The sequence below is a fragment of the Miniopterus schreibersii genome, assembly GCF_964146895.1.
Source record: "Miniopterus schreibersii genome assembly, chromosome: 6".
NCBI lineage: Eukaryota > Metazoa > Chordata > Mammalia > Chiroptera > Miniopteridae > Miniopterus > Miniopterus schreibersii.
In genome coordinates this window covers 8243473-8258639 of record NC_138107.1, presented here as the reverse complement: position 1 = coordinate 8258639, position 15167 = coordinate 8243473, and the positions used below count along the sequence as shown (strand labels likewise).

General features: G+C 44.1%; 1 protein-coding gene across 4 annotated transcripts in view; it reads left to right on the top strand.

The window, feature by feature from the left end:
- Window positions 1–9473: 9473 nt before the first annotated feature.
- Window positions 9474–15167, top strand: part of STK38 (serine/threonine kinase 38) — a 41511-nt gene continuing 35817 nt past the window's right edge. Inside the window, exons 1-3 of one of the 4 annotated variants that reach the window (XM_081139518.1) lie at window positions 9474–9717; window positions 13919–14028; window positions 14590–14722. In XM_081139518.1, coding sequence (XP_080995644.1) covers window positions 13992–14028; window positions 14590–14722 — 170 coding nt within the window. In that variant the 5' untranslated portion in view covers window positions 9474–9717; window positions 13919–13991. Of the gene's footprint in view, window positions 9718–13918; window positions 14029–14586; window positions 14723–15167 lie in introns of all 4 variants that reach the window. The other 3 variants (XM_081139517.1, XM_081139519.1, XM_081139520.1) reach the window with 3 other exon arrangements.

Here is a 15167-nt window from a genome sequence, read left to right as displayed (position 1 = left end):
GCATATTCAAAGACTAGGGCAGGATATACTTGAAACTGGTGACAAAGGCCCGAAGGCCCGCTGGAGGAGAGCTCGGTGGCCTGGGATCAAGGTGGAGCCTTTTCATTTTATGTCTTTTGAATGTTGTACCAAGTATGAGTATACAAACAGCCACTCCCTAATTTGCTTTGGAAACGTTGACATTTGTGTACCGGATTTTCTTAAAGCATGAAATACCAGAGTCTACAAACCACACCCTGAGTGCTCTCAATTTGAGATTACTGACTAAACCAGCCATGCAAGTGTGACTTTCCAAAAGGCCAAGCGCCGTCCTGTCAAGAGAGACAAAGTGAGAGGCAGGGGCTTGGTGTAATCGCCGTCTCTGAGGGGGTCAGAGAGAAGGGGCCCAGGAGAGAGTCGGTACAGGCCTCCTTATAAATGAGGACACTGAGGGCCTAAAACGGAAGAGACTGACTCACCTAATAAAGAGATCATGCCGTGTGTGTAAATAAGGGAGAAAAGCCTCTATATCCATATTTGTATAAGAAACTCTGCGAGGGTACACAAAACACTAATATGAATGGCGAACTAGGTGCAGAAGGAAGGTGAGAAATGAGAGACAGGTAGGAAGGATATTTTCACTTTGAACCTTTTATAATCCTTGGTTTATATATTTTTTAATCCTCACTTGAGGATATTTTTTTCCATTGATTTTTAGAGAGTGGAAGGGAGGGAGGGAGAAAGGGAGGGAGAGAAAAAGAGAGAGGGAGAGAGAGAGAGAGAGAGAAACATCAATGTGAGAGAGACACATCGATTGGTCGCCTCCCCCTCGAGCCCGACTGGGTCTGGGAATTGAACCCGTGTGCAGGCCGACGCTTTAACCACTGCTCACTGGCCGGGGCAATCCTTGCTCTATTAATGGAACAATACAAACCTATTTTAAAATTTTAAAAGAGAGGTGGATCATTTCATTGGCATGAATTACAATACAGATTTCAAGGAAGACATCATGAGGCTGTGTACCCAGAGATAACTGAAGAATCCGGTGTTGAAAGTACAGGTTAAATCCTGCTGCTTCAAATGCCAATGACCGAGTTATTTTATCATATTGAAATCTGCTTGAAATAACATGGGCAATCAGCTGGGCTTTTTAAATGATAGGCAGATTTGTCAAAATCATGCAGTAACAGCTCAGCGCTGGTCTGTGGATTCAGGTGTGTGGAGAGGCACCACAGGGCTGGAGAAAGATCGGTGGTCAAGGAGTCAGGGAGACCTGGTGCTAACCACGCTTTGCAATTTAATTCACTTGTGACTTTGGGCAACCTAATTCCTCCCCTTAGGCCACTTTCACACCTGTAAAATGGAAGGATTAGATGAAGTGATCTCTAGGTTCCGTTTTAGGTCTGATATTACTGGATTTTGAAAGTTATTAGCAATTTAGAACTAAAGGGGAATTCATGAGATCATTTTTCTTTTTAACCAAAGAACTTTTACTTGTTAGTTACCAATTTTTCCTTTTATTTTATTCTTTTTCCATCACCATTTATCCCCCCATACCCTCTTCCACCTCCACCTACCCCCCTGTGAGATCATTTTTCAAAGCCAGGAGATGGTAACTGGCTGTTGGATCTCCTTCTGCTTCTTTGACTTGAAGTTACACAAGAACTAGAAAGTGATTTTCTTGGCCCCTTTCTCCTACTACCTAGATTAGTGTTCCTCAGAGCTAGTTTAGGTAAATGTTAATCAATGCTCCTTGAAATACGTCTAATAAGTTTGGGAAATCCTATATAATTTATGTTCCTGATGGAGAGTAACAATGCTATTAAAGGTCCTGCAATAAAAAACTCACATAACTTTACTTAACTCAGCACTTTCCAAAATTATGAATATGGAACACTTTGGTGTGTCCTCTTACCTCTATTTGGAACAAGTGGGATTCACATGACTTCATTTTTAGGGAATTCATGAGGTCAGCTATCAGCTGGGGGTTAGGGACAGTTCTGGGGCCTCTGAAAATATGGGAAGATTTAGCACATTCCTAAGGGAGCCTGAGAGTCTTGTGATTCATACTGCTCCCCACCCCACCAGTTGAAAGAAAACCTTTTAACAGTGGGAGCCTCAGAAATTCTGTTTCACAGGAAGGGTCCCATCTAAGCACAGTGAAGTCAGTGGACATCTTATCCCTTTCACTTCTGGCTTTCGGATTTATTTTTGCTTTAAGAACTGTTTGTCACTTTTTTTAAAAAAATATATCTTTATTGATTTCAGAGAGAGGAAGGGAAAGGAAGAGAGAGAGAAACATCAATGATGAGAGTCATTGATCGGCTGCCTCCTGCACGCCCCCTGCTAGGGATTGAGCCTGCAACCCAGGCATGTGCCCTGACCCGGAATCAAACCGTGATCTCCTGGATCCTAGGCCGACCCTCAACCGCTGAGCTATGCCTGGCCAGGCGCTCTTTTTGTTCAGAAAATTATACTTCTCTTTCTCTCCTCGCTCCATAAGGTTTGTGTAATTTCCTCCCTCCTAACATTCTCATGCATGACTTGGGGTACTGGACCTGCCACGCTTCACATCCTCTATTAGTCTGAGATTTTTTTACCCACAATTCCCAGAGAAACATTGACTCATCTCACACACACACAATATCATTTGGAAAAAAATTATTTTAAAATCTGTATTTCTTAAGATTTCTCAATTATTTTGGCCCCATTATTAAGCATTCAGTTTAAAGAAAATAGAACTCTCTAAGCAGGCAAAATCGTGTGATCAGCCATCGTTGTACTATGTGTTGTCATATCTGTAAGTCTGAAACCGAGAAACAATATGAAAAAGTACTTTTACATTTAGTGCTTTCTTTTCTTTGAGGTTTTCAGGTTTGTAGCCTAATCATTAGGACAAAAATAACCAGATAGCTGTTGCAGGCCCAGCTAATTATATTAATGCTCCCCTGAAGGATGGAGCTGCCAATAAATTCTTCTCCTGGCCAGGCTTGCCGCTGGCAATTACCCCAGAGAATGTGCTGTCTGGGCTCCAAGCTCCCCCTCTTGCTCTCCCAGGACCCCAGGAAAGAAATGGAGGTGAGAAGGCTGCTGGATGGGGGGCAGGAAGTATCCACTGACTCTCCCATCCACTTTGTCAACCCAGTTTTCTGACAGGTTGTCTTAATTCTCCTGGGAAATATTTACTGAAAGCTCTGTTTGATATTTTAAGGGAGGTCCATGAAATTAAGTGGGAGGGGGACACCAAAGTGAAAAAACAAAGCAAAATAGGGGGGCCCTGGCCAGGCAGCTCAGCTGGTTAGTGCGTTGTCTCAAACATCAAGGTTGTGGGCTTAATCTCTGGTAGGGGCACATACAAGCAGCAACCAATGACTGCATGAATGGGGTGCAACAACAGACTGGTGTTTCCCTCTCTCCCTTTCGGTCTCTCTCTCTAAAAATCAGTAAAAAATAAAAATTAAAAGTGAACACGGAGAAGAAGGATTATTTAGGAAGATGAAGGGTGTGATGGTTAATTTTATTTGTCAGCTGGGTGAGGCTACGGTGCCCTGTTTGATCAAACACTAGTCTAGATGAGGCAGTGAAAGTATATTTTAGGTGTGATTAACATTTATAATCACTTGACTTTAAATTAAGCAGATTATCCTTTATTATGTGGGTGGGACTCATACAATCAGTTGAAGGCCTTGAGAGCAAAGGCTGAGCCCTGGCTGGTGTGACTCAGTGGTAGAGCGGAAGGGTAGCAGGTTCGATTCCCAGCCAAGGGCATGTACCTGGGTTGCACGTCCATCCCAGAGCTGGTGAGGGCACTTGCGGGAGGCAACCAATCGATGTGTCTCTTTCACAGCGATGTTTCTCTCTCTCTCTCCTGCCTCCCTCCCTTCCACTCTTTCTAAAAATCAGTGGAAAAAAAATATCCTCCAGTGAGGATTAATTAAAAGAAAATAAAAGAGCAAAGGCTGAGTTTTCCAAGGAAGAAGAAATTCTGTCTCAAGATGACAACACAGAAATCCTCCTTGAGTTCCCAGCCTGCTGGCCTACCCTGCGGATTTTGGACCCCTGACTGCCATGGCAACCTCTTGCCTGAGTTTCCAGCCTCCCAGCCTGCTTTACAGATTTTGGACTTGCCAGCCTCCACAATTGTGTGAGCCAGTTCCTTAAAACAAACCAATTTTGTGGGGGAGGAAAAACATACGCCAATTTCTCTCTCTCCTCTCCATATATATATTTCCTATTGGTTCTATTTCTCTGGAGAACCCTGACTAATACAGAAGGCTCCAGAAGGATGACCCTAGAGAAATAAATGGACCTGGTAGAAGTGAGTTTGACCATAATCTGAGAAAAGTTTTCCAGTTTTGGCAGAGAGCTTGCAGATAAATCAGTGATAGATACTTTAAACCAAAATCATGCAAGGGAAAAAAGTCAAAGGAATTGTTACCTCTGGAGCAAACAAGTAGTATAAGAAGATGATAATCTTTCTGCCCCACTTGGCTCAGTTGTAAACACTGAATATTGATTGAAGGATAATGGTGGTGGGAGAAATTATGTGGAAGTTGTGGTGTGAGTCAAATCCTCATCTCCACTGAGGAAATTAAAAAATATCTGAAACTGAAAATTTAAGAAATAGATAAATTTTTAGAAACAAGGAGGTAAACAGCAGAAGAAACAACTAAAAGCATTGAAAACAGCTGCTTCCGCTGAGTGAATCCGGTGGGATGGGTGGGGCAAGGACTGCTGTTTATCATTATGACTTGTGGATCGTTTGGTCTTTTTCAAGTCCATACATGTATTACTTTGATAACAAACAATAAATTAAAAGTTATGTGGGTCCATGCTCTGGCTGGTGTGGCTCAGTTGGTTGAAGGTTGTCTGGTGCACCCAAATGTTGCTGGTTGGATTCCTAGTCATGGCACATACCCAGGTTTTGGGCTCCATCCCTGGTGGGGTGTGTATGGGAGGCAACCGATTGATTTCTCTCCCTCTCTCTCTTTCCTCTCTCTCTCAAATAAATAAAAATATGTTTTTAAAAAAGTTATGTGGGTCCAATATGGAAAATTTGGAAAGTACAGAAAAGTATAAAGAAAATAATAACCACTTATAATTCTTCCACTCAGAGAAAGCAACTTTGTACATATTAGAGGAACAGGATTAATAAACAAATTTGTTGAGCTTAAATTGTCAGAGCTTAAGGATTGAAAATAGCACAACTTAGATATAAATGAACACATAAGAGTAAAATACTGTATGTCTAATATGGTAGGTATAATTATATATGATATGATCATATACAATATGATTCTATATGTGTTCATGTGTGTATTAGAAAGTAGTATGGAGGGATACCAACCAAAGTGTTACTTGGCAGTGACCAAGGGAGGCACAAGGGTGGGTGATGTCCTGGGATGTACAATGTGAAGTGCTCACTCGCAGGGTCGTGCAAGTGCAGGGGATGCACCACCCAAGCCTGAGTGCCTTGTTCAATGTCGTGCCCTAGACGCCTCAGTTGCCTCAGCAGAGCCTGGCTCTGGTAGGGACCGAGGGCTGCCGGATCAAGGACACTTTTCCCTTCTTGTTTTACACTTAGACATGCGTTCAAGTTCCTTGCTACTCCAAGTGTGGTACATGTGGACCAACAGCATTAGCACCACTTGGGAGCTTGTTTGATGTGCAGAATCTCAGCTCTGCCCAGGCCTTCTGAATCAGAATCTGTATTTTCACTGAATCCCAGGGAATCTGTGTGTACCTTAAAGTCTGAGAAGAACTGGGCTAGCCAGCACCCAGCATAGTTCCTATTTTCTTGTGGAAGAAACATTCAGAGACAACTGATGTCATTGCCCCACTCGGTGGGTACACGCACTGTCTGTCCTTTAGAGGACTGTGGTCTTTGCTGAGAGACTGAGCTTCAGCTGGTGAAGCAGTCGAAGGTCAGCCTGATGGAGAAGAGGTGGTTCCCTTGGGACAAAGAACAATTTGGGGAAATGTTTAAAGGGAAGGGAAAGGCTAGTGGGTCTGAAATTGGGAAAAGAGCAAGACAATGAAGTGCTAATATTCAAACCAAGGAACTCAAGTCCCATGGGGATGAAGAATAACTTGGTATACTATCAAAAAGGTTTTCTCCAAGATGTTTTAGTGAAATCTGTTATAAAACTGAGAAGCTTGGATTAGGTGAATTATATAATTATATGAGGGCAGAGATAAAATAGAAGGTGAAGTGAGCAAGACACTCAACTCTTCCTCTTCCTCTACTCATAAAAGGGTTAAAAATAGAATCTGGCCCTAGCCAGTTTGGCTCAGTGGTTGGTGTGTCGGGCCGTGGGCTGAAGGTCCCGTGTTTGATTGCGGCCAAGGGCATGTACCTTGGTTGCAGACTTGTCCCTGGCCCCAGTCAGGACAAGTGTGGGAGGCAACCAATTGGTGTGTCTCTCTCGTATCGATGTTTCTCTCTCTCTCTGAAAAGCAATGGAAAAAATATCCTCAGCTGAGGATTTAAAAAAAAAAAGAAAAAAAAAAAGAATCTGTCCAAGTGTGACCATGTAGGTTGGCAATATAGAAAATACAAAGGAATCGACTCTGTTCAGTGTTTCCATTAACCAGAAGTCAATTAATAAGCATCCTGCTATATGTTACTTTTCCACTTATATTAGCAAGTAAAATTGAAAGTGAACAGCAAAGTAATATATAGTGGCATGGCAAACATTATTGGCTGGATAACCCAATATTTATTTACAACTCCTTTCTTTCTGGCCTGTCTTCATTACAGAGCATCGAAAACCTGAGTACTTGCCTTCCTAGAAAAGGTGGCCATGTGACACAGTTCTGGTCAATGAGACCTCTGTAGAGGTCTTTAGAAACTGGAGAAGCCACCACTTTCTGGAGAATAGATTCAGAGTGATCTTCCCAGGACTTGGAGTAGGGTGAGGAGAGCAAGACATTCCCCTGGGTACGAGATTGATGAGGGTGGCAAACAGCTCAGTAATCAAGATATTTTATTGCAATATTTAAAAGAATAATTTTTCATGCAAAAAAAAAATCCGTGATGAACAAAATATCAACATTTAAAGTAAAGGTAGGATCTGACACCACCGGTACCAGAGTAGAGTGGGCAAATGATGCCGAGTCCTGCAAGTAGGTTCAGATCACCCTACCTTCCAACTCCAGTCTGGGGTGGGTTGGTGGCATCTAGGTTTTGTGCCTGCTTCCTGACAGCAAAGGAATCAAGGAGTGAGGACATCTGGAATTTTCAGTTTTAGTGAGAAGTGGGAAACACATGAAAGTGATTCGGGTAGCCAAAAAGAATGACAAATGTCCACTACACTTATTGGAGTCATGGTTAAATGTCATTGTTTGGGGTCCGTGCAGAGACGCAGCATTTTCTGGCTGGCCTGTTTTGAGGAAAACTTCAGTAGTTATTAGAGTTGAGGTACAGATAAATCAATATAGGAATGAATATAGAGAGGAGAGAACAAAATCCCTCTTCTGAAACTGGCAAGGCTCCAAGGAGAAGATAAGGTTTGAACTGGGCTTTAGAGGGAGGAAAGGGGAAAGCAGAAGGAACATTGCTTTTGCAGTCAGAAAATGGGGTTCACTACTTTGCTACTTGCTTACTAGTTGTGAGAATTCAGGAAAATCATTGTGGTTCTCTTAGTATTAGTTACTTTATCTGTAAAAACTCATCCTAAATTGGACAGAGGACAAATACTATATGATTTCACTTAGGTGTGGAATGTAAAAAACAAAACAAATGAACAAGCAAAACAAAACAGAAACAAACTCATACAGAGAACAAACTGATGTTGCCAGAGTGGAGGTAGGGTGGGGAATGGACAAAAAGGTGAAGGGGGTTAAGAAGTACAAACTGCCAGTTATAAATTAAGTCATGGGAGTGTAATGTACATCATAGGGAATATAGTCAATAATTTCATAACAACTGTGTACAATGACAGATGGTTACAAGACTTATTATAGTGATCATTTCGTAAGGTATATAAATGTCCAATGACTACATTGTACACCTGAAACTAATACATGTCAAGTATAATTTTAAAATAAAATTTAAAACTTGAATGTAAAAAAAGAAACCACCCTAAAAAAATTCACCTATGTAAACTGCCCAAGAGCTGTGAGGATCAACTGAAATAAAAATGAGTGAAAGCAGTTTGTAAACTGCAAAGCTGTATGCCAACATGTTGCACTGTTATTAAGTCGTTAAGGATGGCTAGAACTTTGACAAAAGGCATTGAGGGAGAAGGGCCTCTGGGCAGAGAGAATGAAAGGGGAGGTGGTTTCTGTATGAGGCTAGACAAAAGGAAACTGGGCTTTGAAGTTGAGAAAGATGAAAGCAGCCCTGGCCCCATAGCTCAGTTAGAGCATCATCCGGATACAGCAAAGTGATGTTTCTCTCTCTCTAAAATCAATAAAAATTAAAAAATAAAAAGATGAAAGCCGTCAAGGAAGGCCTATGTTTTTAAGACCATTAAAGAAACAAAGCCTGGGACCCCAAGCTTGAAGGATAAAACCAAGACCTATGGTCTTATGGTTAGGAGACACAGAGAGAGAGAGAGAGAATGGAAAATCACAAAACACCTGAGCGAATGACTTGCACACACGATGCTTTCGCTCTCCAGATGGCCTCTTAGAAGACCAGCAGGGACCATCTTTGTTTCCAGGAGCCTGACGCGGACTGGTTTAGGACACCGTGCTCCTTTCTCAAGGAATGAGAGCCCAAACCTCTTCACCCCAAAGGGTGGTACAGACTGAACGGCTGAGCGGCCTTGAAAAGCAGCCCTTCTGTGCTCCCTGGGTCGCCCTCCCGGTAGCCCGTGTCCCACCCCACAGAGCAGAGCCAGCCTGATCCCCGAACACGGCTCGTTAATCATTACTTCGAGGAAGAGTAGGTGGGGTCCACGGCTCCAGCAGACCTTGCCCTAACCCTGTCCCAAACCCCATCCCTAACCCTAAACGCTCTAAAATCACGGAGCGGGGGGCGGGTAGGGCAACTACACACAGGGTTTAAAAATTCAGTTACAGGTGGGCGCGGGCCTGCGCAGGAGCGAGGGCGGGCCCACACGGGTTAAATTCGCGTGAGGGCTGTAATCCAGTTCATTGTAGTGTGCCCATGTCAATTTCCTGGTTTTGATGGTGTAGTCTAGTTATGCAAGGTGTCGAGGGAAGCTGGGTGGGGGGCAGGTATTCGGGACCTCAAATTTTGCAACTTTTTGTGAGTCTAATTATTTCAAAATAAACAGTGAAAACTCGAAACTCAAAACACAAAGCACAAAGGGAGCCCCCCGCCCCCCCGGCCCGGCCAGCGGCCCGGCCCACCCGCGGCGGCCCTGCAGCTCACGCTTCTCCCTCGCCCCGGCGCCCGCCGCCTTTGACCGGGAGGGCGTAGGTGGGTGGGGCGGGGCCGCGCACGCGCGGTCCCGAAATCCCCGCCGCATCTCCGGGAAGTCACGCTTGCGCAGTCTCGGCCCCTGGCCGCTCCCCCAGCCGCTGTCCGCGCCGGCGGACCGACTGCCTTGGCCCCTCCGCGCTGCCGTCTTTTCCGGCGGTTGGGGCGCTTCCTGTTGTTCTCACCTGCAACCGCCCCTAGTCCCCTACTCAGAGCACCTCAACCGTCCCCTCCCCTCCTCGCGCCGGCTGGCTGCTGCCCTGGGGCTTCCGTCCGCACGTCGAGACCTCTGGCCCGGCCGGCGTCCGCGGCTCCGCCGCCCCCAGCTAGCCTCCCTCGGGGCTCTGGTGAGTGTCTCGCTGCCGCTGCCTTCGGTCCTTCCCAGGCTTTTCCCTCCACGGCCTCTTCCCCCGACCCTGGGACGCTCCCCTTCCCGCCTGCGCCCTCCTGCCAGCCCGGTCCTCTCCGTCCCTCGGCCGCGCTCTTCAGTCCTCTGACAGCCCCGCTCCTCCCGCCTCCGGAGGCTCCTGGTCGGTCCTCCCCCCGGCCCCCGGCCCCCGGCCCCCGGCCCCCCACCCCGTCCTTTCTTCCTTCGTGTGCACTTGGGGCGGGGAGCCAGGCTCTTTCCCAGTTGCCAGCTTTGTCTGCTCGCTGCCTTCGCGCAGCCTTCTTCGGGGTCGCGCTCGTTACCAGTTTTCACCTTTTTTAAAAAAATTTCTGGAGCCTGAGAACCCGACAGCTGCAGTGTGAGGCAGAGGTGTCGGCAGCCCACCTTAGGGTGCGGTACCTTTGAGTCTGCTCCCTTCCCCTTCCCACGGTCAGTCTTTGGGTACCGGGAGAGCCTTAAACTCACAGGAAAACTTAAGTGAGGACCCTGGAGAAGAGAGGAAAAAAGGAGAGTGGGTACAGACTTCGAGGAAAGTCTGTCAGGAAGTGTGCGGAACGGCTCGTAGAGAGACCCGATCTCCCAGTTGCACGTCGAAGCGATTAAAAGATGCGGAGAAACTTGTTCCTTTTTGCTATGCACTGAGAAGGCCGGGGTGAAGGAGACCCCGTGTCCGTGCTCCCTCTCCCTCCCGGGCCGCCTTGGCTCTGAATCGGAGGTGAGCGGGCGGTAGGTGCAGTTTCCCTGAACCCGGAGCCGCCGCCGCCGCCGCGATTCCCGGCCCCGCGCTGCCCCAAACGTTAGGTGTCAGCCTCGCCCTCAGGGGATGGGAACTGTCCTCCAGCTCTGCGTGGAAAGGCCATTTCCCATCGCACCTGTGTGTTCCGCGCGCCTGGTGATGGACATCAAAACAACTGTTTTCCTGGTGAACTTTTCGCACGGCGCTGGCGAAGCGCGCGGCGTTGCGCGCGAGCGGGGGGAAGGGTGTTAAAAGCGGCGCAAGGCCGGCTGCTGGCTTTCCGGCGGCTGCAGCCTGGTGAGAAAACCCGGGCGACTTTTAAGGAGAGGTCTTAGCTCCAGTGTTGAAGTGTCCAAATGAAAGATACTGGGCTGCCCGGTCACAAAGAAGGAAATAATCGGCGAGGGAAGGGGTGTTTATAGAGAGAGCCGTGCCATCCTGAAGCCGGTTAACCGGGTTGTAACTCTCTAGATTGAGTAAAAGAGTGGTTTTCATTTGATCTCTCCTTTTATGTTTGCAATGCCTGCCCCTGGTTTATGAGGGTCATGTTCTTATGTTAAATTTTGTCAGCTTTTGAGAATTTCTCACCTACCTTTTATTCGCTAATTCTGCAGGGTTGGAGAATGGAACAAATAGGCCAAGGGCCTCCAGGGATTTGTAGATCAAGGCATGAAGGCTTAGATTATCAAAAACATGAGGGAAAGCCATGTCTTATAAAAAGTATTTGGGCCCTGGCCGGGTAGCTCGGTTGGTTAGAGCGTCCTCCAAGGTTGTGGATTCGATGTCTAGTCAGGGCACATACAAGAAACAAGCAATGAATGCATAAATAAGTGAAACAACAAACCAGTGTTTCTCCCCCCCACCCCCCTAAAAATTAAAAAAAAAAACAAAAAAAATTTGGTTGACCCAGTGAACCTATAAATTGCTATAGGGCAAGAGGCAAGAGTAATTGTATGTTTCAATGAAAGGTTATTAGAATTAGGCTAACCCTTTTATGAGTGTAGGAAGAGCATGAGGAAGTGTTTTTTTTAATCCTCACCAGAGGATATTTTTCCCATTGATTTTTAGAGAGAGTGAAAGGGAGGGAGGGGGGAGACACACACATACACGGATGTGGGAGAGACACATCGTTTGGTTACCTCCTACAGGCCCCCGAAATGGGGCCTGCAATGGAACATGCAACCCAGGTACATGCCCTTGACCAGGAATTGAACCCAAGAACCTTCCGTGCTCAGGCCAACACTCTAGCCACGGAGCCACACCATCCAGGGCAGGAGGAAGTTTTGAAGAAAGGTCAAAGGGGAAGGCCAATGCAACCTTTGTCTTACGTTAGAGAATCTATGTGAAAGTAGAAAACCATTCTGCTAGAAAATATTTTTGGCCTTACTACATAAGCATCTTTGAGTGAACTTAATCTTTAATCTGTTGATCTTTTAAGAAGTTTAGTAAGTTATGCTAAGGACTTAAATGAGTCAAAATGTTTCCTCCCAGTTTTTATATACTCATCAGTGTAAATGTAATTTTGTCCTTTTAGTTTATTCACAACTGAAAAATCACTAACTTGCTCAACTTACATTTATTAACCACCTATATTGTATGGAAGGCACTGTTTGTCTCAGGCTTAAACTCTCTCTAGTTGTATTTTTAAGTTGAAATAATTTCAGTTATTAAAATACATAAGGCGTCTACAAAAGTTTACAGACAAGGGAGGAGTGGAGTACAAAGTGCTCACTTGCTTCAGACTTGTTTTTAAATCTGGTTTTAAAATTTCTTCACCAAACTTAGAGTGCATGTGGTTTTCATTGTGGGTGGAGGGGGGTACAGGCTGACAAATAAGGAACCACACCCAAAACCAAACAGAGGTTGTTTTTTTTTTTAACCCTTCACCCGAGGACATTGTCACTGATTTTTACAGAGAGGGGAAGAGAGAGAGAAAGAAAAACACAGATGTGAGAGAGAAGCATCAATAGGTTGCCTCTCACACGTGCCTCGAGTGATGTAGGGGATGGAACCTGCAACCTAGGTATGTACTCTGACTAGGAATCGAACCCGCAACCTTTCGGTGCATGGGACGATGTTCCTACAACTGAGCCACACCAGCCAGGACCAAACAGAGTTGTTTTTTTTTAAATTCTGATATAAACACTTGAGTTTGCTTTCGTATTAACAGAAACTTCCCATAAAAAAATAACATTTTATAATAAGGTAGAACTGAGTTCAGTGTCTTGAATTTGTGATTCCTGATCTGTTTGGCACACCATGAATCAGAATGTTTGACTCTGAAGTGGAGCCTTGATTTGGAATCTCTTTGGTCTGAAGGGATGATTCTTTGTTTTTTCCCCCCTGAGTATCATTGTATAAAACTGTTTAATGTTGTCTTTTTTCTTAGAAATAGCAAGTGTTTGCACATTCCTTAAAAGCATTAGTTTGATCTACAAAGCAAAAAAGCTCCTGAGTATTAAGCGGAGAACCTTCAGAAAACTTTTCATAAAATGCACTACCTTTGAAAGTGGACCTTAGCCCTCCTGATTTTTAGTCAGCTTTATTTTGGGATGAAAACAGACTTAGGAGCCAGGTTGTGTGTGAGGAAGACATGATAAGGATAAAGTATTGAACGTTGTTGCTGGTGCAGGAGCAAGTCAAGGTTGGTGTGTAGTCTGGTCAAGTGTGACAGTAGAGGGTAGCAGAAATTTATGGGGGGAAATGAGATTTAAATTTAGGAAAAAATGTTCTATCAGCTATTTAAACTTTGTTGGTATTGGCTTTTTCATATGTAGAACTAGGAGCTTAGGGTACATTGTTTTTTTTGGTATCTTCCATTACTAAAATTGTGATTCACTTTTTTTCTTTGTAATATTGTTTCCATCATAGGTCTTTGTTTTTAATTTGTAAATTGAAATAGTGAACATTTATCGGATAGATATCAGAGTACATATATACCTATAGATAAGCATTTTAGATTTTTTTATACTGTAGAAATTGTAAATTTAAAAGTTATTGGTAACTTAATGGTACTAGTACATGATCATTGAAGAAAAAGAAAATGTGGGAAGCATAAACAAGAATAAAATTATCTATCGTATTGAGATCATGGAAATATTATGTTTTGTAACCTATTATTTTCATTTGGATTGGAAACATTTCCCCTGACTTTAACCACATTTGAACATATTTTAATTGTCTGCACATTATTTCATTATAGGACTTCATCATTATTTAATCAGTTCTGTTGTTGGGTATTCAAGTTATTTCTAGTTTTCCTTTGTTTACAATGCTGCATCGAACCCTCTTGTGTACGAATCCTTATGGGTCTTTGATTTCTCCAAGGTAGATTCCTAGATGGCAAAGAACTGCACTGTGTCTATAGTATATGTGCTTTTTTTTTAGATCCTCACCTGGGGCTATTTTTTCTGTTGCTTTTCAGAGAGCGGGAGGGAGAGTGAGAGAGAAAGAGAGAAAGGTCAATGTGAGAGAGACATCGATTGGCTGCCTCCTGCATGCGCCCCGACCCCGGAGATCGAGCCCACAATCAAGGTACGTGCCCTTGGCTGGAATTGAACCCGGGACCCTTCATTCTGCAGGTCTGATGCTCTAACCACTGAGCAAACTGGCCAGGGCTATAGTGTATGTTCTTAATTTACACACATGGTATTGTGATCATACTTCCTTTTAAAAAATGCAACACTGTTTTAAAGATATATTCATGCCACTTTTAGGTACAGGTAAATTTGCTTCTGACTGCTACATAATATTTCTCTGTGTACACCCAAAGCATTTTATTTACTTCCTTACTGAATTGCCTCTAACTTCCCATAATAAAATGATGGTACAATGAACATCCTCTGTAATGTGCATCCTTGTGCATGTTACCTTAAGAGCCTGTGTGACAATTTCTCTAGGCCTTTTATCTAGGGATGGTATTTCTGGGTCATTGAGCATTAATATATATACTTATTTTCACCAAGTGTTCTGTTTGTCTGGCTTTTGTTATTTACTTGTTTGTACTCCAGAAAAGTTGTACCAAGGGGGTAGGAGAGCGAGTAATTGGTAGATTCTAACTCTGAGACTAAAACCTCTTTTCTTTGTTTCCAGCAGCCATGGCGATGACAGGCTCAACACCTTGCTCGTCCATGAGTAATCACACAAAAGAAAGGGTGACAATGACCAAAGTGACACTGGAGAATTTTTATAGCAACCTAATCGCTCAACATGAAGAACGAGAAATGAGGTAAATAATTTTAAGAAAGTTGTGTCATGGTTTTGGCATTTATGTCTGATACCATAAAGCACCTTCATATTATCATTGAAAGGAGACAAGAATAACAGTGGCCACATTATAGCCTGTCCCATTACAATAGAATGACAGTGTCATTGATTTCCTAAGCCCTTGCTATTATAACCCACTTATTCCTGATACTAAGTCAATAACACAAAATTCCATGGTAGGATAAAACGATTAATTGGGCCAAATCCTTGGACTTCATTCAGGCAGTGTGATGTAATGGAAAGAGCAGCTCTTATGCAGTCAGACTTGGGTTTAGAATCCTGCCTTTATCATTTAGTAGCTGTATGAGGCTGGAACAAGTTTCTTAGTCTTTCTGTGTATCAATTCCTCCATCTGGAAAATGAGGATAATACTACTTACCTTGCAGGATTGCTGTGGCGATTAGACA